At 38.2% G+C, this 24,440-nt stretch overlaps 3 protein-coding genes and 1 pseudogene across 4 annotated transcripts; 2 read left to right on the forward strand and 2 right to left on the reverse strand.

Moving 5' to 3' along the window:
• Window positions 1–2,698: 2,698 nt before the first annotated feature.
• LOC137712017 (omega-hydroxypalmitate O-feruloyl transferase-like) lies at window positions 2,699–4,376 on the reverse strand (annotated as a pseudogene).
• Window positions 4,377–7,861: 3,485 nt separating this feature from the next.
• LOC137712758 (DEK domain-containing chromatin-associated protein 1) lies at window positions 7,862–12,677 on the reverse strand. Of its 2 annotated transcripts, none has more exons than XM_068451911.1 (11): window positions 11,877–12,677; window positions 11,762–11,795; window positions 10,472–10,551; window positions 10,287–10,346; window positions 10,059–10,166; window positions 9,880–9,960; window positions 9,713–9,793; window positions 8,800–9,298; window positions 8,573–8,670; window positions 8,453–8,483; window positions 7,862–8,355 (listed from the first exon to the last, which is right to left on the reverse strand). In XM_068451911.1, the coding sequence occupies exons 1-11, from the start codon at window positions 12,363–12,365 to the stop codon at window positions 8,165–8,167; spliced, it is 1,752 nt and encodes a 583-aa protein (XP_068308012.1). In that variant the 5' UTR covers window positions 12,366–12,677; the 3' UTR covers window positions 7,862–8,164. The 2 variants fall into 2 exon arrangements, with proteins under 2 accessions (XP_068308012.1, XP_068308011.1); XM_068451910.1 differs by having other exon boundaries at window positions 10,059–10,169.
• Window positions 12,678–17,392: 4,715 nt separating this feature from the next.
• Window positions 17,393–20,014, forward strand: LOC137712616 (large ribosomal subunit protein eL8y-like). Its single transcript, XM_068451722.1, has 7 exons — window positions 17,393–17,479; window positions 18,191–18,238; window positions 18,330–18,531; window positions 18,992–19,161; window positions 19,266–19,394; window positions 19,488–19,580; window positions 19,685–20,014. Exons 1-7 carry the CDS (start codon window positions 17,477–17,479, stop codon window positions 19,814–19,816), a joined length of 777 nt encoding a protein of 258 aa, XP_068307823.1. The 5' UTR covers window positions 17,393–17,476; the 3' UTR covers window positions 19,817–20,014.
• Window positions 20,015–21,137: 1,123 nt separating this feature from the next.
• Window positions 21,138–24,188, forward strand: LOC137713503 (SWI/SNF complex subunit SWI3A-like). The gene is made up of 7 exons (XM_068452805.1): window positions 21,138–21,311; window positions 21,521–22,068; window positions 22,166–22,666; window positions 22,919–23,088; window positions 23,205–23,251; window positions 23,509–23,672; window positions 23,797–24,188. Exons 1-7 carry the CDS (start codon window positions 21,224–21,226, stop codon window positions 23,974–23,976), a joined length of 1,698 nt encoding a protein of 565 aa, XP_068308906.1. The 5' UTR covers window positions 21,138–21,223; the 3' UTR covers window positions 23,977–24,188.
• Window positions 24,189–24,440: the final 252 nt, after the last annotated feature.

Raw genomic sequence — 24,440 nt, forward strand, 5'->3', positions numbered from 1 at the left:
TAAAATAAAGGTGTAAACAAAGAGAATTATTATTATATATAATAGCAAATTTACAAGCATAACACTTTCAGAGATTCCAAGAAGGTTTTTTTTTTTTTTTTTTTTTTTATGGTTACCTGAAATGGTTTGTGGTTTCAAGTTTGTTAGTTTCCTCCAATAACTTAATTTACTAATGAATAAATAGCAAGTAGGACGAAAAAACATTACATCATCCAAATCAAAAATCTAATTATCTATTGTTTAAAGCCTTTCAATAATTTGATGAATATACAACTAGTCAAGCTGCAATTTTCCATCACCCTTTATAAACATTTTACGAGAGAGAAAAAAAACAAGTTCAAGTAACATCTAATATTCATTTCCTGTGTGGTACAATAAATGTGATTGTTTTTGTTTAGGTAGAGTGTATTTCATAAAATACTCATGTCCAATCTTTAACGACACAAAGTGAGCAGATAAATTTCGTGATCAAGCTGCCATGGTTGTTTTCTCCTCAGTCTATGCAATACATTGTCTTCGCAGTGGATCACATTTACCCGTTAAATTCAACAAAGTAAGTCGTACATTAGTGTACTCTAGAATTTTTTTGGCTATGCTGGATTCTGAAAGAATGATGTTATAGTAGCTGCAAAAAATAGGTCCTGGGGCAACCAGTTGCAGTAAAGGACTAGCCATGAAACCTAGCTAACCCTCTTGTAGACACATAGATTTCGGAGTTTCGCGTTTACACCTCTATTGCACATTCTAAATTCAAAATGTCTAATGTGTTTTGATCGTCTAATCTCACACCAAAAATAACAAAATGAACATGTTTGCTAGAGGGCTTCTGAGTTCTATCACAACTACCTCTCCCTTCATATTTATAATTATACAAATATAGAAAGAAAGGTATACATAACTTATTGGCGATGGGTGGTGACCATCTACAAGTTGCAGATGACCTGGAAAAGGGTCTCCAGTCTCTCTACCACCCTTTATTTGGTTAGGTCATATAGATATATATGGTATGAGTAGGACCCGTCTTTGGGGTTTCAACATTATGTCCACGATTTTTGTGAGTCTATTTTGCTTTTACACGAATTGTGATGTTACTCAAGTCAAGTCATTGTCATGGTAAAGTGAACGATAAATTACATGCGATCAATTGTCATAAATCGTATGCAGTGTTCTAAAAATCGGCCTAGGCGCTGGACGGGGTTGTGCCGATGCAATTAGGTCCGAATCGTTCAGAAAAATTAGGGAGCTGTTAGGCACCCGCCTAGGTGCTCTTAGGCGGCCTAGGCGGTCCAGGCAACTGTCTAGGCGGCGATCTAAGCGGAGTGAAATGGTATGCTGGGAAGAAATTCGCCGCTTCGACTCCCTCTCTCTGTGCACCACGACTTTCGTAGCTATCGCGAATCCCTCTCTATGAATTTGGAAATCCATCGAAGAAGAGGAACTTACACCGAAGAAGAGGAAACAAAAACTAAAGAGAGAATTCAGATTTACAAAGGGAAAAAGAAAAAGAAAAAAAAAAAAAAAAAAAAAAAAAGAAAAGGAAGAAGAAGAAGAAGAACAGGAAATGGAAAGAAAACGAAGAGGATGAGGAAAAGGAAAGAATAAAAAAGAATAGAAGTTTCCGGTTTTCAAGGTGTCAATATGGACTCCTTGGTTTGGGAGTCTCTGAATGTCTTGGCTGATGTGAGGCATGGGGACTAGGGTTGGACGGAAGGGGTCACACCACTCACGTGGTGTTTTATGAAATGGGAAAGGATGCATGTGCACCTTTTCAGAATTCTCTTTATTATGAACCACCCAACCTATGGGATTTTTACTTTTAATTTTTAAAAGTTAGATATAGTCATTCAAAATGTTAAGTTATATGATATATATATGTTTAATGTGTTTTTAAATTTTGGACTTGTTGGATATTCTTTTTGCATTTTATCATTTTTTTATTATCCTATCAATGTATTTAGTACAAGTATAATTTTTTGTAAGTGTCAATATGCACTTATTCACAAAATATACAAGAAATTTACTTAAATCTGCCTAGGCTACCTAGGCGCCCGCCTAGACCCCGCCTAGGCGCTAGGCGCTAGCTAGCCGCCCGACTAACGCCTAGCATTTTTTAGAATCTTGATCATATGAATGCATGTAGTCGAGTGATCGTAGCAAAATTCGGGATTGTTTTCTCTTGGTATTATGATGATACCCTACACACACCTCCCACTTGTTTACATGAAGGTGCTGACAATGAAAGCTTTCTTAGTTATTTGTGGTAGGGATGTGATGAGTGCAAGCAATTGGTAGTTATTATTGATAAGAAAGTGTACAAGTTGTAATAAGCATACAAAACACAACAAAACCTGATTAATTCAAATGTTGACTTGATCATGTTCATGAGTTGCTGAACATAATATAAAACTCCCCATTAAAAACCATACGCAATAACATGAGATACAGAAAATACAGATGAAGTTACAAATATGCATAATAAACCTGCAATTTCTTTCTACTACCACCCTTTTATTCCCAAGATTTCTTTCTTCACTTCCTTCTCCTGAAATTGAGATAGACTTATACTCGGGAGTGCCATGTGGCATTCTAGACTAACAATACAATTTCACGTGGAATATAATTGAAACATATATGACATTGTATTATTAGTTTGGAATGTCACATCTAGGATGTGCGTAGTTAATAAAAGTTCTTCCCCTTAAATCTGCCTCATCAAATCTTCAAATATCTTCATAGCAGAAGCTGGCAAACCCAAAAGCACATTTATGCTTTTCCTATCTTCCCCATGAGATAGAAACAAACAAACTTCCTTCCCAGGCAAACCCACTGGCCCTGAAAACACAGGCTCTCCCCAGCCGAAACTTAGCTTGGACCAAGTTGTTATCAAAAGGGTTGCTGCCAAAGAAGGCCTAGCTCTTGTCACTTCAAAGTAGTCGACCACCAACCTCATATAACTGTCCGTCACCATTTTAACCGCCTTATCAACTAATCCAACCGCGAACGAGAACGGATTCTCCAGTAGCTCCCCAGCACTGCACAGTGCATGTGTCAACAAAATTGCATTCCCGAAGAACCCTTCTGGTACCGGCGGCTCAAGTTTTGAGCGCCCATCAACGGCGAAAAGGAGCTTCGTTTTTTGATCCGGCCTCATTCTCAAGGCCTCAGTTCTAGCTCTCCACACAAAGGCAGAGAGTGCTTTAAATGTTGTGCACTTCTCAAGAACCCCATCTTCCACGGCCATTTTCTTGAGCTTTTCGAGCTTCTCGGGGTCGAAGCAGAAGGCGCTGTATAGCAGTTTTTCTTCTTCATAGAGCTTGGAGTTTTCGGATATGTCTTCGATCTGAATGAATTCGTCGTGAGGAAACTCTATCTTCGTTGGGTTACTGGGTTTGAGTATGTTTCTGTCGAGAAATGGCAGAACCTTGAGCGGCAAGCCTCTTGCCGTATCACTCCACGAGTTGATAAATTCCATTACAGCAATCCCATCCGACGTAAAATGGTTGATGCATAGCCCCAGAGAAAACCCTCCGCATGTGAACTTAGTCACCTGAAATTAATTAAACAATCACCTTAACAGTTGAAATAAGTACTCTACCTACTAGTAAAATTATTTATGCTAGATTTTAACAATTGAAAAACACAAAACATTCAATCTGAACAAAAATTACGAAACATTCAATCCGAAAAGGCTTAATAGTATTATGCATAAACTTTGAGTCTAAACTCTGTGATATATTTTGAAGCACTGGACATCCTTTTAGGAGCGGATATATTTCTAGAAAATTAAAGAGAGTATGACCGTGACGTAGCATTAGCCCTACTTAATACTCATCCTAGGTAAAGTGTGACTATGTTGAGCGAGACGCTGATGTTACATCAATGGGGGGTGAGCAAAATTGCTCTCTCAAAGGGAAAAAATAGTTCGGAAACTCAAACCTGTACCGTCAAGAGAGGAATCTCAAGTATGTTCTTGGCGCCAGGAAATCATGAACCAGATTTCCAAGAGTTTTAGGATCAGGCTTTGTTGTGTCACCTATCTTTTCCATTTCACAGTTGGCTTCAGCTTCCACAAACACAGCACCATCTCCTGTGCAATCCACAATCAGCTTCCCTTCTGTGCTGATGGTTAACTTTCCTGCAAAAGGGTAGTAGTGAACAAGAATTTTTGACAATGCACTCTTTATGACTTTAGCGGCTTCTTCGTTCCCTTTTGAATCCGATTTGAAGCAGTACATGGTTCGGACTATGACCGCAATGTTCTGGTCCAGGTTCGAGAGGTTGTACAGACTCTTCTCCGTTTCGGATTCAGGAGGCACCAAAGTTGGTTCTTCTTTCTTTACAATAAGCTCAAAGGCTTTGTCACTGATATCCCCCATCACTCATAAAACCCTTGTACAATCTAGAAAAGTAAGTAAAATGTGTTCACTCGTTAAGAAAAACAGACGTCCTGTCCGGAGAATAACTGTAAATATGTATATGTAACCAAGAACTTAGCTTTAAAAGGAAAAAAAAAAAAAAACTCAAAAGGAAAATAAGAACTACAAATTGAAATGTACCTGCAATGCTTGGATGTAAGATATCAAGGGGAGATGAATGGTTATGATGAAAACTGAGATTTTGCAGTCCCTTCTCAGATGGAGTTGTAGTTTAGTTATATAGGGAGCAAATTGGGATACATACTAAATGCTCCTGCAGGCTGCAGCTCTGTGGTCATATATCTTCTGTATTTTCAATTCACTAGTTTATGAGTTGGCTGCTTGCTACCACGCCACTGACTGTTTTGGTTGACCAAAGTTCTGCAGCACGAAAAGGAATTGGTGGGGGCTCATACGCAAAACACTTTTAGTGGAATAGCCCCTCTCTGGGGAAGAAGAAAGAATTCAAGAAACCATTTTCTTTGTTTATTGCTAACTCATAAAGTTTGAAGTCTATCTAAGTATTTTGGACAGCGGTGTGATCTTTCTCTGCAGATTGTGCGGTGTTAGGCAGTGCAAATGTACGGTGACCGGAAAGCATACCGGCAATGGAGTTCAAGGTGTGGTGGGCATCTAGAAGTTGCATTAGGTTGCTTGGTACACTTGCTCTTAACAGTAAAACCCAAGATCTCTCCTAGAGCATGATTAGAGTCAAATTATATTACTCATTTGCCGTAATCTGTGAATAATTATGAACCTTCTTGATTGGAATTTGAACAGAGAATGGCTTGCTTACAAGTTTCAACCAATCACTCAGTTAGAAACTTGAAGTTTCAATTAGATTTGGGTTGGGATCTTCTGATAACAGAATTACTGTTGAGAGTGGGAATCTTGCAGGACTTTACATGTGTTTATAATTAAGAGTCGAGCTACTGTCAATTGATTTTATGATGAAGCTTTGTTGGCTTGGGTCGTCCTTTTTATTCTTATGAATCGTATTCATACGCCTCTAAATTTTGCATCAAATTTAAGAAAGCCTTCATTGTTTATTCAGCAAGAAAATTGCATTGGATTATTAAGTCTTATGAAAAGGATAAACCCTCTAACCCTTCCAGGTTTAGGATTATTGTATGGAAAAAGGAAATAAATTAAATACAAAAACACACCAAGTTAATTAACAATGTGGATAATAGTCCTTGGCTCAGCTATAAACTCGACCTTAGTTTAAGGGATATGTCTTTATCAGAGGCTCAGAGGAGCTTAGTTTCTTTGTCCCAGCAATCAGATAAAAGTAGACAGGTCATGTTTTTTAGCTCAAAAAAGGATAATGTTGACCAGAATTTTTGTTCTTTTTTTTGGTAAAATAGAAAAGTGGAAAAGAAAATGAGACAAAGAAAGAGAAAACGAGACGCACGCGACTACTGAGATCAAAAGAAAAATATATTTGACAAAATTAAATCATTGGGGAAAAGGAAAAAAAAAAAAACCAATTCATATATTCTTCATTTATCTCTTCAAAAATAATGATTCTAACTCAAGCCTGTCACAATTTTTATTTTAATTTAAAAAAAATAAAAAAAATAAAAAAATAAAAAAAAACTGATAACCAAAAAAACATTAAGACCAACTAGTTCTTAGTGTAATGGTTTCTCATTTTAACCATATTTGAAGAGGTCCCCGGTTTGAATTCTCTTCTTGTTAATCACAAAACAAAGATAGTTACAATCAAACCTTAGTTGAAAATAAAGCCAATTCTTAGAAAAAACAATCAATCTAATTATGTTTCAAGCTGGAAATAATGCAAATGGTCGATGGAATTAGGTTTTGGTTAGGGAGTAACGATACACCATATAGTCAATTTTGTGTGTCTAAAACACATTACTCAAAGAAATTGTAGAGCCTTAATATTGAACAAAAAATTTGTAGACCTATGCTCCGACATTGTTGAACATTATGTAACCCTCCCCATACAAAAACCGTAAACAATAAAATGAAATATAAAACAAAAGATATGATCGTTATAAATGCATAATAATAACGGCGATAATGTCATCAATGCTTTATGACACATATTGTTGGATGGTCAAGCACTAACATATGAAAAAATGAGTGTAGCGGAGATGAGAATGCTTCATTAGATGTGTGGGCACATAAGAAATGATAAGATTAAGAACTAGAATATCAGAGGTAAAGTAGGAGTAGCCGCAATTGAAGATAAGATGACAGAAAATTAGTTAATATAGTTTTGACATGTGAACCGAAGACTTATAGATGCTCCAGTTAGAATACAATTATGAGACAAAGGCTTAGAGCAAAAAAGGTAGAGAAAGAGCTAGGAAAACTTTGAAAGAGATTTAAGAAAAGACATGAAGCACTTGGAAGTTGGAGCTAATGAAAGGTTTGATGCAAAAGCAACGTTTAGGATTCATACAGCCGACCCCACTTATTAGAATAAGGCTTTGTTGTTGTTTTTTTATTTCTACTACAATTTATTTTTTTTAGTACATCGATATTTTACACTATGGGGAGGGGGAGTTTGGCGAAATCACACAATAGGCAACCTAATTTGGTATCGAATTCGCCATCCACGAGATTCGAACCTAAGATCTCTCACTTTCAAATAAAAAGAAATACCACGGGACCGTAGTACCGAGTGGCCTACAACCTTTTTATTCCCAAGATTTCTTTCGTCACATATTAAATTAAATTAGGGTCTTGAATACTATTGGTTCTCCACCTCCTAATATTTAAAGAGACTCTTACATATGCACCCCGGAATGCCGCTATGGTGTGCCGGGCAAATAATATAACATAACAGATAGTTGAAACAGATGACACTGTATTATTGGTCCAGGCGTATGTAAGTTCTTCCCCTTTAGATGTGCCTCCACAAATCTTCTTCATAGCAGAAGCTGGCAAACTCAAGAGCACACACATGACTCTCCTGTCTTCCCCATGAGAAAGGTACAAACATACTTCTTTCTCAGGCAAATCCACTGGCCCTGAAAACACAGGCTCTCCCCAGCCGAAGTCAGTTGTGTGGAAACTTAGCACAGACCAAGTTGTAGTCAAAAGAGTAACCCTTCTGGTATCGGCGGCTTAAGTTCTGAGCGCCCGTCGACAGCTAAAAGAAGCTTCGTTTTCTGAACTGGTTTCATTCTCAAGGCCTCAGTTCAGGCTCTCCACACAATGGAGAGTGCTTTAAATGTAATGCAGTTCTCAAGAACCCCATCTTTCATGGCCATTTTTTTGTTGTTGAGATTTTCAAGCTTCTCGGGGTCAAAATGTAAGGAGTCGTATAGCAGTTCTTCGTAGAGCAGAGTTTACGATATACGGTGTGATGACGAATTCTGGATCCAATACGAAATCACTGAAGACTCGAAACGCCGATATCATCTCAAATATTGAAGTTAAGAGACAAAAAGAGGAAAAAAAGAGATTTAAGATTTAAAAAAAAAAAAAAAACCCACTCACTACCCTATTATAATGAAAATTAAGTCACGGCTACAGCTAAACAACTCTTATAGGAAGGGGTTTTAATTTAGAAAAGAAAACAAACCAACCTAACATATGAATCTGAGGTCAGCTCAACACTACAAAGAAGTTAAATAATATGGTACAGGACCCCGGACATCCAAAGGTATCGATTCTTAAAAACTGCTGATGGCACACACCTCCGAAGAAAGTATGAATTACTTGGTTAATGCACAACCTGCAACGGTCATGCATAAGCTCTGGCCAACTATGATTTAAGCATCATCGTCGTCCTTGTCATCACCATCCTTTTCTTCATCCTTGTCTGAGGCATCACCAGCTTCGGCATTCTCCTCTGCTTCTTCATCCCCTTCATCTTCCTCGTCAGTCATGTTGTTAATTACATCTGTAATTATTGCCTTCACCTCTGCTTTTCTATGCATCAAATCAACACTGAAGTGGATACCTGAGGAGTAAATCGCAGTTTTACAGTTAGCTAAAATAAAAGAGTAGGTTAAGGAAAAAGAAAAAAAAAAACTGAAGCACACAGAAAGGAACCCTACCAAGTTGCCTGAGAATGTCGGATAAAGTTGCCTGCACAACGTAAATGCAGAAGGTTTAATAATAGAACTAACACAACTTCAACCATCCACTCGATGTCAAGTTGCAATGATGAAACTTACAGTATTGAAGTCCACTTCCTTCAGAATATCAACAATTACGGCATGCATATCATCTCTAGTGGGCTCTGGCTTCGGTTTCTTGCTAGCTTTTCCTTTTCCTAGTTCATGCACGAATTTGATACAATCAAAAGAGAAACTCCAAAAATTCTGAAGACATAAGCACTTCATGGAACGATACCCTAGCTAATATTGAAGTACCCACAGAAAATAAACACCAAGAAAATCACCTTGATCCTTGGCTGGGGACTTGCTCGACTGTTTCTTGCCAGTGGCTTTTTCCTTGGTATCCTTTGGGTTTTCCTTCTCAGTCTTCTGTTTTTTTGCTGATCTCTTTGCTTTAGTTGTTGAGCCAGAAGTTCCTTCAGCATCAGTTGCACCTCTTTTCGAAGTAGAACTAGATTTCTTTGCAGATTCTGTAGGACTTTTGGCAGATTTTGCTGGGGTTTTCTTCTTAGAAGGTGTTGTTTTGCTACCAGCTTTAGCCTTTGAGCCCTCTTTTACAGTCTTTTTGGATGAACTTTTTGGACTCGAAACCTGGTCCTTTGGTTCTTTTTGCTCTTCATCGGATTTTTCTTCATGGTCACTTTCTTCATTAACCATATTGTGATCATCATCTTCACCAGAATCATCCTTCACATCTGAAGTTTCAACTTTGTCATCATCCTCCTCTTCATCAGCTTTGGATGACTCCTGCTTTTTGTCAGAATTGGGTGTTTCTTTTCGTTTCTATCAAGAAAGACGGCACAAAGTTAGACTACAAAGTACTGACACGAGAAGAAAATGCATGACCAAGTGGCAAAGACATGCGCATTGCAAAATATCATCAAACGCAAAGTGCATTGCCAAAGTATCATAATCAGAGTTAAAAAAATTATCAATGAGAATACAAGGTTCAAGAAGTAAATCAATCTAATCAGCACACTAAAGTCAAACCAGAAGTGAACAATTTGACTTCTGGGGAGAATACTTAGGTGTAAACCCATATAACAACACGGATGACAACTATGCACATAACACAGGGATCAATGAAAATAAGAGAAAAATGGATCAAGTAACTCATGCATCAGGAAACAAAATTCCTTCTACATCCATGGCGTTGGTGAGAAATTCATAATTTAATATTGAGTAATGAATGCACACCTTGGCTGATGGTTCTGGTGATGCTTCTCCAGAACCTGCACCCTTACTCAGTGTAGCCTTCCTTCTCCGCTTTTGCCCTTTCTGAAACTCAGAGATGAACCATGGTTTAACAACCAATGTGAAATTGCACATAAAACAAGTAAAAAATAGTGGGAAAAAAACAGAACCTGTTCCTTTTCAGCAAGCAAAACATCAGTTGTAGCATGTGGTGATTCCAAGAACTCCAATAACTTGACAGAAAGATCTTCCTGTAAGCACAGCGTGTCAGATTAGGGATCACCCATCAACTTTCAAGCAGTATAAAAAGCTTTTCAAGCAATATAAATACATTTCTTCCGATATTTACCTTCTTTGTAGTGCCCTTAACCGGAATATTAAGCAAGTCACAAAAATCCATCAGCTTTTCTTTAACACACTTATCGATCTTTTCCTTTACCCTTGCCCTCTGTTTTTCCTGCTGCAAACAGAAAAATAAGAATGACAGAGTGAGCATTAAGAATAATGCTGCACTGCATGAATATCCAAGAAGACCTTGCAGACTGTGCAAAATTGATCAATGTGAGCATAAAAATACCTCATTCTCAACCCACACATAACCTGAAAACTGACTTATATTTTTCTTTAAACTATGAGCCTGTACAAGAACATCAACAAATAAAACACATCAAAAGATAATAAGCCACATATAGTATGAAGACAAAGCACCTAAAATCACTAAGCCCAAAAAAAAAAAAAAAAAAAAAAGACACAAAAGTTCACCTTCGCTTTTTTTCCAAAAAGAATTGTGTGAAGTAATTGCAGGTTGTCATCTGCTTTTCTCTTTGACATCTTGAAAGCCACTGAAATAGTTCAAATATCAGACAAAAGTAGGCCAGGCTGCGGTAACAAGAAATTTTAAGATAAGTGAATAACAATTTAAATGCAAACTATATTATTTTCCCACATACAACATGAGAAAATTCCACCTCACAACATGCAGGTATCCTTTTCATTTAAGAGTACATGCAGGTACCCTTGGACATGCGAAAGTTTATAAGAAATCAAATAAAAGAAAATTACTGATGAACTATGTCAAAATCAACTAATTGACACAATAACTGCCATTAAATCAATCCAACTTCACATTGCTCTTCTTTTATTGACTCAAAGGACAATGTAAATAAGATCAAATGCACCAGGGGTGCTCTATTATTTGGGCAAATTCGCATGTAATCCTCCATCGTACACAACCTCTAATTAGAACTAGAATCATTTAGTAATCTAATTTCTGAATATATGCCCAGGTCCTTTGTTTTAACAAGGATATTAGGCATTGCTTATGACAACTCTAACCAGAGGAACAGCACAATGAAATTCATATCACAACAATTTTGTTTCTAGTTTCCACTTATTTATGTTTATTGTTACATCCGACACAAGTTCAACTCAAAGAAAGCCACTACACCTTATAGATCCAAATCAGTTAAAATCATCAAAACAAATTTTCGTACCACTGCTTAGCTTGTCAATAATGATGCAGTGGAATAGAAAAATACACGGACAACGGTGAAGGACTGACCATCAAAAAGAAAAGCTTATATGTGGTTTACAACTGGAAGATAAAATGTATATACCAGTGACTATCAAGAGTAATATACGTCAATTCTACGTTTCCCATGTATTAAATGAACAGGGTAGTTCATTCAAATGTGAAACTGAAGCTAAAACAGAGCCACTGTCATATGTACACATGAATCCAAGTGAAATAACACATGAACTACTAGCCTACAGGGAATTATAACCTCTTTTTTAGATTTGCTAGTTAATGAGAGAAGGATCTAACTTGAACTAGTGAACTTAAAGCAGCCACCACATAACATGTGCATGTAAATTTTCTGCCAAAAATCTAAATCTAAGCCAATAGTAGCAGGTCAACAGTCAGTATCACTATCACTGAATGCAACAGCAGATCAACATGGTATGTAAGGTTATCAGAGCATTTCAGCAATTATACCATACCAACAAACAACTTAACAAGATCAAAGCTTTCAAAAAATTAAGAAAACATACCATTTGGGATATTCTTAAGCTCTGTACCGCGGCCCTGAAATCACAGAAAACAAGCATAATTCAAATTAGACCATCAAAAGGCCAACAAATAAGGCACCCTTTCCCATCACCATACCTTCTCAATGCTCAAGGCTTTAGTCCCGGAAGACCTGCCGCTATCCGGAGCTGAGTAGCGCTCAACTAGCTTCCTCTCCCTTGTGGGCCTCTCAATCACCGGCGTCACCGGCTCCTTCTCTTTCTTCTCCGCCTCAAGTTCTTTACTCTTCTTCGCAGCCGAGTCTCGCCCCCTCTTTTTCGACTCGGTCTGGTCGTTCTCCTCCTTCTTCAAGCTAGACCTCCGACCTCTCTTAGCCTTCTTCATAGTTTCCTCACTATCTTTCTCCTTCTCCTCTTTGCCTTCTTCTACAACCTTCTCCTCCTCGTTCTCAGTCATCTTCTCGGAAGCCTCCGGAACTTTCTCATTCTCCTTCTCCTTCTCTTCTTCTTTCTCTTGCTCTTCTTCCTTGGCCTTCTCTTTCGGCTCCTCCTTGGCCTCAGCCTCCGGTTTCTCCTCCACCGGAGCTTCGTCCTCCGGTTTCTTCTCCTCTAGGGCTTCGGACGCCATGGGAACCGAGTAGCAAAGCAGGGGATCGAGGATTCAACGGAGAGTTGTTAAAACCCTAGATTTGTGGGTTTGGGAAATGGAAACCCTAGGAATCACAGAGCTGGCGGGGGAGCTACGAGGGGTACGTGAATCTGAATCTGAGAGGGACGGGAGGTGGAATTTAGCAAATTGGGGATTTCGGAATTTGGGGGGAATTGAAATCTCTGGGGTTTTAATTTCGGAATTTTTGGGGAGATTGGGCGGGCTGTGGAATTGTAAAGGGAGGGAGGGTTTCAAAATTTCATGCCATAATTTTGAGAGAGCGGGCTTCTGTCTTTTTACTACTACTAGTGAGCTCCTCACTACCCACCAAAGAATTTCAGAGGGTCCATTGTGATGTTGTCGTTTTGGTAATTGTGGGTTGGGAATTCCGAACGAGGACCCTCTTTGCGAGAGTCCCGGAAATCCTCAAATCATATTCGTTCATTGTACATTATGTGATTATAAATTATTTTAAATTATTTCATTTAAAATTGAATATAAACAATACTTGATGAAAACTAGTTGTACAATGTATGATGAACGGATGTGATTAGAGGATTCCAGGAAGAGTAATATTATTTATACTATGTTTTTATACCACATTTCTATACCACCTTAGGTGGCATCTGATGTGGACAGCCACATTATTTAAAAAATTTGCAAAACCCAAGGAAATGAAGAAGAAAAACTTCTCATATACCATAATCATCATTTAAGTAAAGCATAATCGGATAAAAAGTTCACGTGGTCATAAGATATTCGGAAGGTAGCCCCTGTGGTAAAAAAGTTTGGATTTAAACGCTTGTGGTCTAAGTTTATTAGGATTTATACCCAAAATTGAAACTTCCGTCATTCCTCTGTTAGTATCAAGCACGTGAGTGTCACATGTGAGGATAAGATAGTCATTTCATCCCCCGTTTCATCCCTTCAAGCTTCCATAGTCATTCTCCAGTCGTCCCCTTCCCCTCTCTCTTGCGTTACTTCCCTCGTACCGAGGCTTCCATAATCACTATCCAGTCGTCCCCTTTCCCTCTCTCTTGCGTTTCATCCTCCATACCAAAACGCACATCTCATTTGACAAGAGATCACATCGCAGCTTGAAACGTTTGCAATTGACTCACACCCATCCGACGTTTCAATCCTGCAAAACAATTTGAACGTCGTTTTGTTGTTTCTGGATCGAAGAAAATCATTTTCTTTGTCTCATTGTGTCTTCAATGTTGTACCTTTGAATCAAAGGGTCAGTGTCAGTGTCAGTTTGGTGCAATGGTCGGGGACTGATCACGGTATTACTTTAAGTAGCCGAAACGCCTAGTTTTGCTCCACTCCTCATGAACGTTGAACGGAAGGGATGAATGACCATTCATTCTCAAAGATTTATAATCACCATTGATAAACATGGTTCTAATCAATAAGCATAACAAACTACCAAAAGACATTCAATCGTTTACGAAATTCAACTTTCTTGACCCGATTACAAAAGAGCAAAAAAATAAAAATAAAAAATAAAAAAAACAGTGGACTCCCACATATGAAAGCATCAAAACACAATGCATCCAAAATAAAATAAGAGCACTATCAGGTTTTCTTCTACCATAGGTTCTGATTTTTGTGGACAAAGCTCTTGCCAGGAGGTTTCCATGGTGCAACAGTTTGTTTAGAAGTGGTTGGTGGATGAGGAGGCCATCCATGTTGATTGTTGGCTCAAACAAAGTAGTCTAAAACCAACAAATGATGTTGGCTACTTTTGTGGTCAAAATTGATGGTTGGCATGCTACATGTGGGAAATAAAATGGATGCTCTTATGCCTAATTTGTGGTCAAAGAATGGATGCACTTATGCCTAATTCTTTTGACTTGATGAGAGGCCTTTGGCCTATAAAAGGAGGTGTAGGCATAACTCAAACACATCAAGGAAACAAGGAAGAAAGAAAAATAGCAAGAAGCCATTCGGCATAGAGAAGAATTTTCTCAAATTGTCTTGCTTTGTATTTTTGGTTTTCTCTTCCTATTGTAAGTGTGTGAGCTTGGGGTTATTCGGGTCTTTGGGAAATTGAGTGATAAACACTATTGTATGTTCTCATTGATTATAGTGGAATACTCCGTCGTCTCCAAACTGGATGTAGGCATTGCCGAACCAGTATAAATCTTGGTGTTCTTGTTGGTATTGTTCCATTTATCTTTTGTCAGTTATTGTGGTTTATTTTCACTCACACTTGGTTGACGCTTCCGCACAACAATCCAGTCGTAGGACTTGAGCTTCCAAATCTACTTTGAGGCATCTCCACTCTAGGAATTGTGGTAAATGTGGCACCCTTTGTCCCTTCAATAATGGTTGAAGGATGAGAAGATACTCTAATTGTAGGATTTGAACTTCCAACTATACCTTGAGGCATCTCCACTCTAGGAATTGTGGTCAATATGGGACCTCTTCCCCTTCTAGTAATGGTTGGTTGACTATTATCTTGAACATGTGATAGTAACATAATGAAATGAAATTATTCACTTATCAATTGTGAAAAATACAAACTATAAGTCAATTGAATAAAATAAGAACTCACTTTTGTAGCTTCATGGGGATCACAATAGAAGGCTTACTTGGGGTTGTTTCATCTTGCTATGAGTTTGGACTTTTTAGGTGCTGGACCTCCATCGATTGAACGGACAACATCTCCAACATCAACTTGAACAACAGTTGTATGTTGATTCATTACTTGGTCTTCATTTCCAACAGTTGTACTTGTACCACTCATTTGAGCAGATGAACCACTACTTTGTTTTTTTTTCTTGTTGTCAGTTTCTTGTCTAGAATATGCCCATCTCTTGTCAATATATACACCTTGTGGGGCATTTCTAGGCTAATTTTTACAAAACTTTTGGTTATGCCTCAAACCCCAACACTTGTGGCATTGTATTGTCTTTCCCTTCCTACTCATAACCTGCTTACAATCACTATTATTATCATTTACCTTTTTCTCCATTTCAGGATCCTTTTTCCTTGCTTTTTTTGGTCTACCAAGTTGCTTTTTCACTAATGGGGGTAGAAGGGGGTCCATGTTGCACTTAGGCCACATGTTACATCCTTTCAACGGATGAATCATGGGCTTATAAGCTTTCAGATAGGTTTCCTTGTGGTACACCTCATCCACATAATCCTTTAGATCTTGTCTATTGCAACAAATTGCTGCACAACCATGCAAGCATGGTATCTCGATCAACTCCCACCGTTTACAACTACATGTCCTATTAGCAATATCAACCACAAACAAATAGGACAAACCACTCCCAACTTGGAATTTATAATTTCCTGAATAGGTTGCCAAATAATTCCTAGATGCAAACTTCTCCCTGTTTAACTTGTGTTGAATCTTAGGACATACATTCCTCTGAAGTTTACTTATTTATGTCCTCTTAGCACATAACATTTTCATTAAATTACACCGTATCATCTCCAACATGGTTAGAATTGGTTTATCCCTAGCAGTAAGTATCCAACTATTAAGAGTTTCACATAGGTTCTTAAGAAGCATGTCACACTTCACCTTTGTGCTAAATCTAGACCTAGCCCACCTATCTGGATCTCTTTTTACCAACCAATTATAGGCTTCACCATCAATGCTCTTCAACTTCTCCATTTTAGCTTCAAAGTCAGCTTGGTTGGGGGCTATTACAGCACTTCATAACAAATCTTTTAATGTCTTACCTTTATGAATGGCTTTAAAATTTCCATACAAATGCCTCACACACCATATGTGGTCAGCTTCTGGCACAATCGTAGTAAAAGCGGTATCCAAACCCTACAACATCAATACAAATTAAATAAGCCATTATATTTGCATAACTTAAAGGAAACATAGAGCTTACCTTTTGTTGATCCGATATAAATGTCCACCCATGCTCATGAATTGGTCCAAGATCATGCTTTAGAATTGGGAACGTCATGAGGGTTTTAGCTAAGCTATTGACATGCTACTAACTATGAAATGACCATCTTATCCTCATATGTGAAACTCACGTGCATGCTACTAACGGAGGAATGACAGAAGTTTCAATTTTGGGTATAAATCCTAAAAGACTTAGACCATAGGGGTTTAAATCCGAATTTTTTTACCATAGGGGCCATCTTCCGAATACCTTATGACCACGGGGACCATTTATCCGATTAGGCCTTTAATTAACTAGTTTTTCTTAATTATTAGTTTATTAAATAATGTACTAAATTTAAAATTTTGATTAATTCAATTGCTACGCCTGTCCACGTCAAATGTCACATAAGGTGGTATGAACATGTGGTACAAAAACATGATATAAATAACATTACTCTTCCAGGAATTCTTACAAAGAGGATCCGCCAAGGATCCTCTCTCGGGAATTCCTCATTCTTTAATCTTGATTTAAATTTTGTGTTTCTTAAAAGACAAGATCAGATCTCGAATGCATAAGTAAATGTTTTTTAAGCACTCTGATCGGGAGGAAACCCGACATTGATGAGGTTAAGGTAATTTTGCATTAGTTTTTTGTTTGGTTTTTGGTGTAATTTGTGTTGAGGAAACCTCCTATGGCTTAGCCATTTCTTGATGTACATAGTGAATCTTCCAAAGAGAAAACAAGTGATTTGGTAATAATTGAATCCATACGTCCTTTTATAAGTATTTGAACGTCTATCTCTCGAGCACAAGTTTAGGTTCAGATTCAATGAGAAAATAAAACAAATCACCTAACAACATCTCTTTCCAAACCAAGAACCATAAAAGCGGTACTTTCATTATGTGGTGACAGAGAGATTGTACCGTCCAAGCCTCATTTTTCATACTTTTCCCGGGCAGATTGAATCAACATAAACTGAAGCCCAACTCAAAAATAAAAAATATGGCCCATGATTGCGGCCCGCCCTAAAAGCAACACAAACTCAAGCCGAACAGTCCCATGAAGATCCGACCCGAACCAACGAATCGGATCAAAACCCAAATTCCGCAATAGGGCCACCTATATATAGTTCACACTTAGCGCCGCCCGAGAGCTTCAGCTTAGCTTTAGGGTTTCATTCGCCGTAAACCCCAGAAGGTCACTGAAGATCTCAGCCACCCGGAAATGGTATGCTCTAAACCCTAGTTTCAACTCCTTCTTCTTGCATATGCTCGAACCTTATGCTGTCTTCGAATAATTTTCACTTGTATGTGTGCATGCCTGTGTTTTCTGATTTTTTTCATCCGTTGGTGTGAAATGTGGATTATCAGTTAATCTGTGGGCTTGAAATCTTATTAATTAGTATAATCGCGGTGTTTGTATGTGTTAATTGGTGCTGATTAAGCTTAATCACCTCTGATGCTTACTTTTGAGTTTTGATGAATGCATGTATGTATATGGAATGGTGTGATTAGTGAAAAATATCAGTGAAAAAAGAGTAATAATAATGTAAATAAAAAATCTTTAAGGCTATGTTTGGAATTAGTCTTTGAGAATTTGTTTTTCGAGGGGCGGAAGACTTCGAATTGTCAGCTGGAGATGGGATAGATTTGGAGGCCATTATGTGCACGCTGTTTTCGGGGATTTTTGAACTGTGAATTTTATTTCATTTGTTTATCCAATTAAGCAGAATTTGAATGTTTACGGAGGTTCCTGTTCAGTGAATGTAATGCCTTCAATCATGCGTGAAAAGCACGTTTTGGATGGCGCTGGTGTTGTATCATTTGTTAAATGTGATCGAGTTTTAACGCCAATTAACTTTGGGACATGATCGGAATCGTGGTTACCTTTTGATTGGTTTCATTGTTTTTAATTCTCCCATATTCTTTTGTCTTGCAGGCTCCCAAGAGAGGTGTGAAACCGGCAGCACCTGCTAAGAAGAAAACTGTATGTTATATTGCATTTGTTTATGGATTGTTATCTTAAAATGTTTTTGAAACTCGTCAATTATTGAATGTTTCTTTAATTAATGTTTCAGGAGAAGGTTGTGAACCCACTATTTGAGAAGCGTACCAAGCAGTTTGGTATTGGTGGGGCTTTGCCTCCTAAGAGAGATCTGCACCGGTTTGTGAAGTGGCCCAAGGTTGTCCGTATCCAGAGGAAAAAGAGGATCCTTAAGCAACGTTTGAAGGTCCCACCAGCACTTAACCAGTTCACCAAGACTCTGGACAAGAACCTCGGTATGAAACCGACCATTGTGATTTCTTGCTGCTTGAGTAATGTGATTGTTTAGGATCATTTGAAGTTAATTGTTTGAAAAAGTGTATCTAAAATTCTTACCATCACTCAAAATTTATTGTTGGTTAGATGAGCATACGTTCACTTCCTACTGTTTACTAATCTGGGAAAGGAAAAGTTTTTCAACACTTGTGGATTTCTACTTCTATGCCCCTTTTTCGTGTTTTTTGATGAACATCCCATCCCGTATCTGATTGCGATAGTCACATAATGGTATTGATAGTTGATTCTAGGATCTGTAGCTCTAAAATTACTGATTTGAGCGGTTAATGACTAATCCATTCATGTTCTTATATGGTCTGATTTTATGAAACATTGAAGGTGGAGTCGTAGAGGAGGTCTGAAGTATTAAATTATTTTTACTCCCACGAACAATTATAATATTTCAAACACTACTTGCAGCAACTAGTCTCTTCAAGTTGCTTCTGAAGTACAGACCTGAAGACAAAGCTGCAAAGAGGGAACGTCTCCTGAAACGAGCTCAAGAGGAATCTGAAGGAAAAACTGTTGAGACAAAGAAGCCTATTGTTCTGAAATATGGACTTAACCATGTCACCTACCTGATCGAGCAGGTTGGTAATACATCATATCGATTTGTTCCTTCTAGGTTTCAATGAATGAACCTTGACATACGTCGTAAGTTATGCTAACTAGTGAGATGTTGTCTTCCTCGCAGAACAAGGCTCAGCTTGTTGTTATTGCTCATGATGTGGACCCTATCGAGTTGGTTGTATGGCTTCCTGCCTTGTGCAGGAAGATGGAGATCCCATACTGCATTGTGAAGGGGAAATCCCGTCTTGGAGCGGTATAGATCTGTAATTTTGTCTGTTATTTTTAATCAAACAATGGATTCTACGTCTTTTGGAAGGTATTAATGTATCTTTTGCCTCACTGACAGCTTCTCCACAAGAAAACAGCTGCTGCACTTTGTTTGACAACTGTTAAGAATGAGGATAAGCTTGAGTTCAGCAAAATTCTGGAGGCTATCAAGGTATGTTGAAAGATTGAATTTTCTTTACTTTGCTTGACAATTTTACCCGTCAGATTGTAAACACTTGATTTACCGTTCCTCATCGTTACTTGTATGTGATTTAGGCCAACTTCAATGATAAGTACGAAGAGTTAAGAAAGAAGTGGGGAGGCGGTATCATGGGTGCCAAATCACAGGCCAAGACCAAGGCCAAGGAGAAGCTCTTAGCCAAGGAAGCTGCACAGAGGTTGAATTAAGAGTATCGTCCATCGAGGGTGCTCTTTACTTGCTTCTGTATTTTCCTTTCGAGACTACTAGTCTGTTCCCCCTGTTATCACTTATAAATCGAGTTCAACTTTGTATCACTCTTGTTGGAGTGTTGATATGCTTTTTGTTAGAACATTTGTAGCATCTATATTTCTCTTATCTATTTTCATCCAAACTAGTTCACGTTCTCCATCCATTGCCACATTGTTTGTCTGCTTTGAGTCTTTAGCATCCATAGTTGGTGTTGTGTGAGAAGATCCTCATCCGGATCACTCTCTCGTAACGGGCGAGAAAGAACCCGGGGAGAAAAAAAGGTTGATAGCGTTTTTAGATAAAATGATTCTGGATTCAAAAAGCACTTGAAGTGCAGTGTTTTAAGTCGTTTAAAAGCATTTTTCAAACGAGCTCAAAGTGCGTCCTCTAACTTGGTTGCACTGGTTTAACTTTGTAAATTAAGCAAACTATCTTAACAAACCATCTTAAAGTTTAGAGTACAATGATAGTAAGACGCCCGTTAATCAGCCTCCACTCCACATTGTGCTATAACATTGAATTCACCTAAAACGCTTTCAATTAAGTGGAAACTAGACCGCGTTTTGACCAATTGGTCATGTACTTATCTTAAAAGAAAGTAGGCACTTTGTTTTCAATTTTCACTTGAAGGAGAGACGATGAATGTACACTTCTCCATTTGAAACTCATGAGTTGAAATTCTCGAATAGATCAAAAACAAGGAAATATTGGCTGAAAAACAAATTAAGTTATTCCACCAAGACAACACAGTGTCTTGTTTTTGTGTAGAATGACACTGTTAGTGGATTAACTAATTAGTTATTAGGAGGGAGGAGAATCAGTGGAGATCAACGTGCATTAGGATTTTTTTATCTTTTTTTATTTTTTTGTTACTACTGTAAAGTACGATGTTTTGCATAATATTTAGACAAGTTTAACGAAAAACTTTCAGTATTATTCACTTTAATGAAAAATCACATTTTTACACTAAAAGATCAATCCTGGTACTATTCACTTTACTCTTTAATCTGTTCGTATGGTTAAAACTCAAAATTTTCAAGTCATTTTCATTAGTTTTCCTTAATATTTAAGGGAAAAAAAATTAATTTTCTTATTTAGCATAATCATAAATTAAAGTTGTAATAATCTTCTTTTTTGTCACGTGAAATTCATGTGGACTCTAAAGGCCCGATCCCATATAATTCCTACACAACATAACCTACACCTCCGCCGCAGGATATACATCCGATTGGTCCGTGACCCTCGAATCGCTGATCAAGCCATTGATCGAAGCACAAACTATTGAGATTAGAGAGCGAGCGAGAGTGAATTCATTCGGACCCAACTCAACGACACGACTCGGCTCAATTACCTGGTCCGAAGTTATGGAACTCGCTCCACACGACCCGGGTTCTAATCCGCTCCGACCCGACGAACCAGAGCTCGAACTCTACTCCATCCCACGCCACTCTGGTAAGTTTCCGCATCCCCACCCCCCTTTCTCTTTTTTTTCACCTTTTCAAAAACCCTAACGTTATCCCCAATTCAAAACCCTAATTGCTCCTCCCCACGAAGCAATCATCCCAAATTGTCAACTGGGTCCGTTAATTTTTTATTGAATTGTTGGTTAAAGTATGTGATTGAGAAAAGGGTATGAGCTTTTTGGTTTTGTTTGTTCTCAGGCTGGTTTCTGTGGGATGAGATTCATGAAACTGAGAGAATTGCGTTGAAGGAGTATTTTGATGGGAGCTCGATCTCGAGAACTCCGAAAACGTACAAGGAATACAGGGATTTTATCATTAATAAGTACAGGGAAGATCCTTCTAGGAAGCTTACATTCACTGAGGTTAGAAAGTCGCTTGTGGGTGATGTTAGTTTGCTTCATAAGGTGTTTAATTTCTTGGAGAAGTGGGGGTTGATTAATTTCGGTGCGAATTCAGGTGGTGGAGGGGGTTTTGTTGCTGGGGGTGATGAGAGGTGTAAGGTTAAGGTTGAGGATGGAGTTCCCAATGGGATCCGGGTGGCTGCAATGCCGAATTCCATTAAACCCATTTCGCAGGTTTCGGGTCAACCTAAAGTTGGGGAGGTTGGGGGTGGAGGAGGTGTGAGTAGAGTTGGGTTTCCTCCGTTGGCATCATACTCTAATGTTTTTGGTGATTTGAAGAAGGAGGGGTTGGTTTGTGGAAACTGTGGGGGACATTGCGATTCTGGACACTACGAGTATAGCAAGGTATTTTTCGTTCAATATATCTGTAAAAAATTTATCGCTAGCTTTTTGTACTGAAACTTAATGACTTCTGTATCTGTTTGAATTACTATATTGGCAGGGTGATTTTCTGATTTGCGTAAAGTGTTTTGAAAATGGAAACTATGGGGAGAAGGAGAACAAACCGAGGGATGATTTCCAGTTAAAAGAGGCAGTTGAAAAGAGCAGTACTAATGGAGCTGAATGGACTGAATCAGAAACCCTATTACTTTTAGAATCTGTTTTCAAGTATGGGGATGATTGGGAGCTTGTTGCTCAAAATGTTCAGACAAAGACCAAATTTGATTGTATTGCTAAGCTCATTGATCTACCTTTTGGGGAGCTTGTATTGGGTTCTGCTTACAGAAAAGACAATTCTAATGGCTTTAGTGCTAATTTGGACTCTACGGAGCAAGTTCAGTTATCTTCAACAGGGTGTCAAGAGACTATGATAACCAAGGGTCAGTTGCATGAGCAGACAGATGATGGCAAGCAGAACAGAGACACTTTGAGTGAAGGTTCACCTTTGAAAAGACAGCGCATTGCTTCTCTTTCGGATGCTAGTACTTCACTGATTAAACAGGTACCTAACTTCCCAACCCTATAAAGTTTAGACTAAAATGGTTATGGTGGCTCCAGTTAAGTTGCTAATGCTTTGGCAAATCTTGGCTGGAAACATATATATACATGCACACATGAATGAGGAAGGAAAATTGTGGAGATTGATTTCATTATTTTGCTTCTTTTACTTTTTCATAACTATTCTTTCATGCTATCATATGCTAACTATGGCCTTTTATTCTGTTACAAAATATTAATGTTGTTTCATCTTTAGGTAGCTGCCATATCAACCATGGTTGGTCCACAAATCACAGCTGCCGCAGCTGATGCGGCCATTAATGTGATTTGTGAGGAAACCTCATGTTCAAGGGAGATATTTGATACTGATGATGATTCTCTTACTAATGGCGTGTGGTCTCCTGCTAAAAACTGTGAGACAGAGAGGTTATCTATCCACTGGAATATGCTTTTCCAACTGATGCTTCAGATATAGGTCTTTTTGTAGTTGTATTATGTTTGGTATTAAAGTTCTGAAATTTCTTGTTTGTTATCAATTTTAGAGTCCAAGACAGGGATTCGGAAATGAAGGAAAAGCCAGCCGGATCAGGTATTTGCAGTAAAGCCAAACAAGACACGATTTTTACAGTTTATTACAATCAATTTGGAATACATGATAATGGAGATGTTTGTATAACTAAAGTTAGTATTTGGTGATTGTTGTTTCACTCCTCTTTTTTGGTGGTTGGTTTCTATTACAGCTTTCCGTATTCACTTAGTCGCATCATTATTTTGCTGGCTAGTTAGTTATTGCATGATTTTAGTCCTAACCATCTCTATTTGAATTTGCGTTTATATATTTCTCAGAGAGTCAGGATGCACTCTTCAGAAAAGATGACATACCTCCAACTTTGCAAATTAAAGCTGCCATTGGAACAACTCTTGGAGCAGCTGCCGCTCACTCAAAATTATTGGCTGATCAGGAGGATAGACAGATTGAATATCTCATGGCAACCATAATTGGGACGCAGGTATATAGTAGTTTTGTTTTCATCTATTTTGGGTTCCCTTCCTTTTTCATTCTTCCCAGTTGCTGCAATTCTTACTGTGTATACACCTATCCTTTTTCCCGTTTTGTCATGAATGTTTACGTAGATGAAAAAGCTGCACTTCAAACTGGATTACGTCAAAGATCTGGAGCAGATCATGAAGAAGGAACACGCTCAAATTGAAGACACAGAAGAGTTTCTCGTACAAGAGCGGATTAATGTCTTGCAAAGAACACTCGACTCCAGTGTACCTAGATGGAGGGGTCATCCCGCTATGAAATCTTGAAACGCTTGTTGTATTGTTAATTGTAGAGTAGAGTAGACTAGAGCTGGATGTTTTTCCTTTGTATCTTTACGTGATTTCTAATTCTTGCTGATGTGGTTAGGCTGGTTACCAGATTAGGGTTGAGGAACAGAACAACTTTGTACAATTGGGATCTTATCATTTCTTCACATGCTTATGTTCCAAGGTTCAATGCAAATCCTTTATCTTGCTTCTTCTGTGGTGTTTCCAGAATGATTGTCGAGTCCGTTTATGCTTTCGGGTTAACGTTAATGCTGGCCAGTGGTTAAACAGTGACAGTATCTTAAGCTAATTACATACTGTCATGCATTTTACCTTTTTCAAACCGTAGTGTATGGTTGGTTTGCGATACTGCCACCGTCTATTCTAGACGTAGGGAAGTTCTACAGAAAGGAACATTTAGTCTTGATTGGGCCTTTGATGGGCTGGGCCGGTGACTTCGGCCC

This window comes from Pyrus communis, chromosome 13 (assembly GCF_963583255.1).
Source record: "Pyrus communis chromosome 13, drPyrComm1.1, whole genome shotgun sequence".
NCBI classification, from domain to species: domain Eukaryota; kingdom Viridiplantae; phylum Streptophyta; class Magnoliopsida; order Rosales; family Rosaceae; genus Pyrus; species Pyrus communis.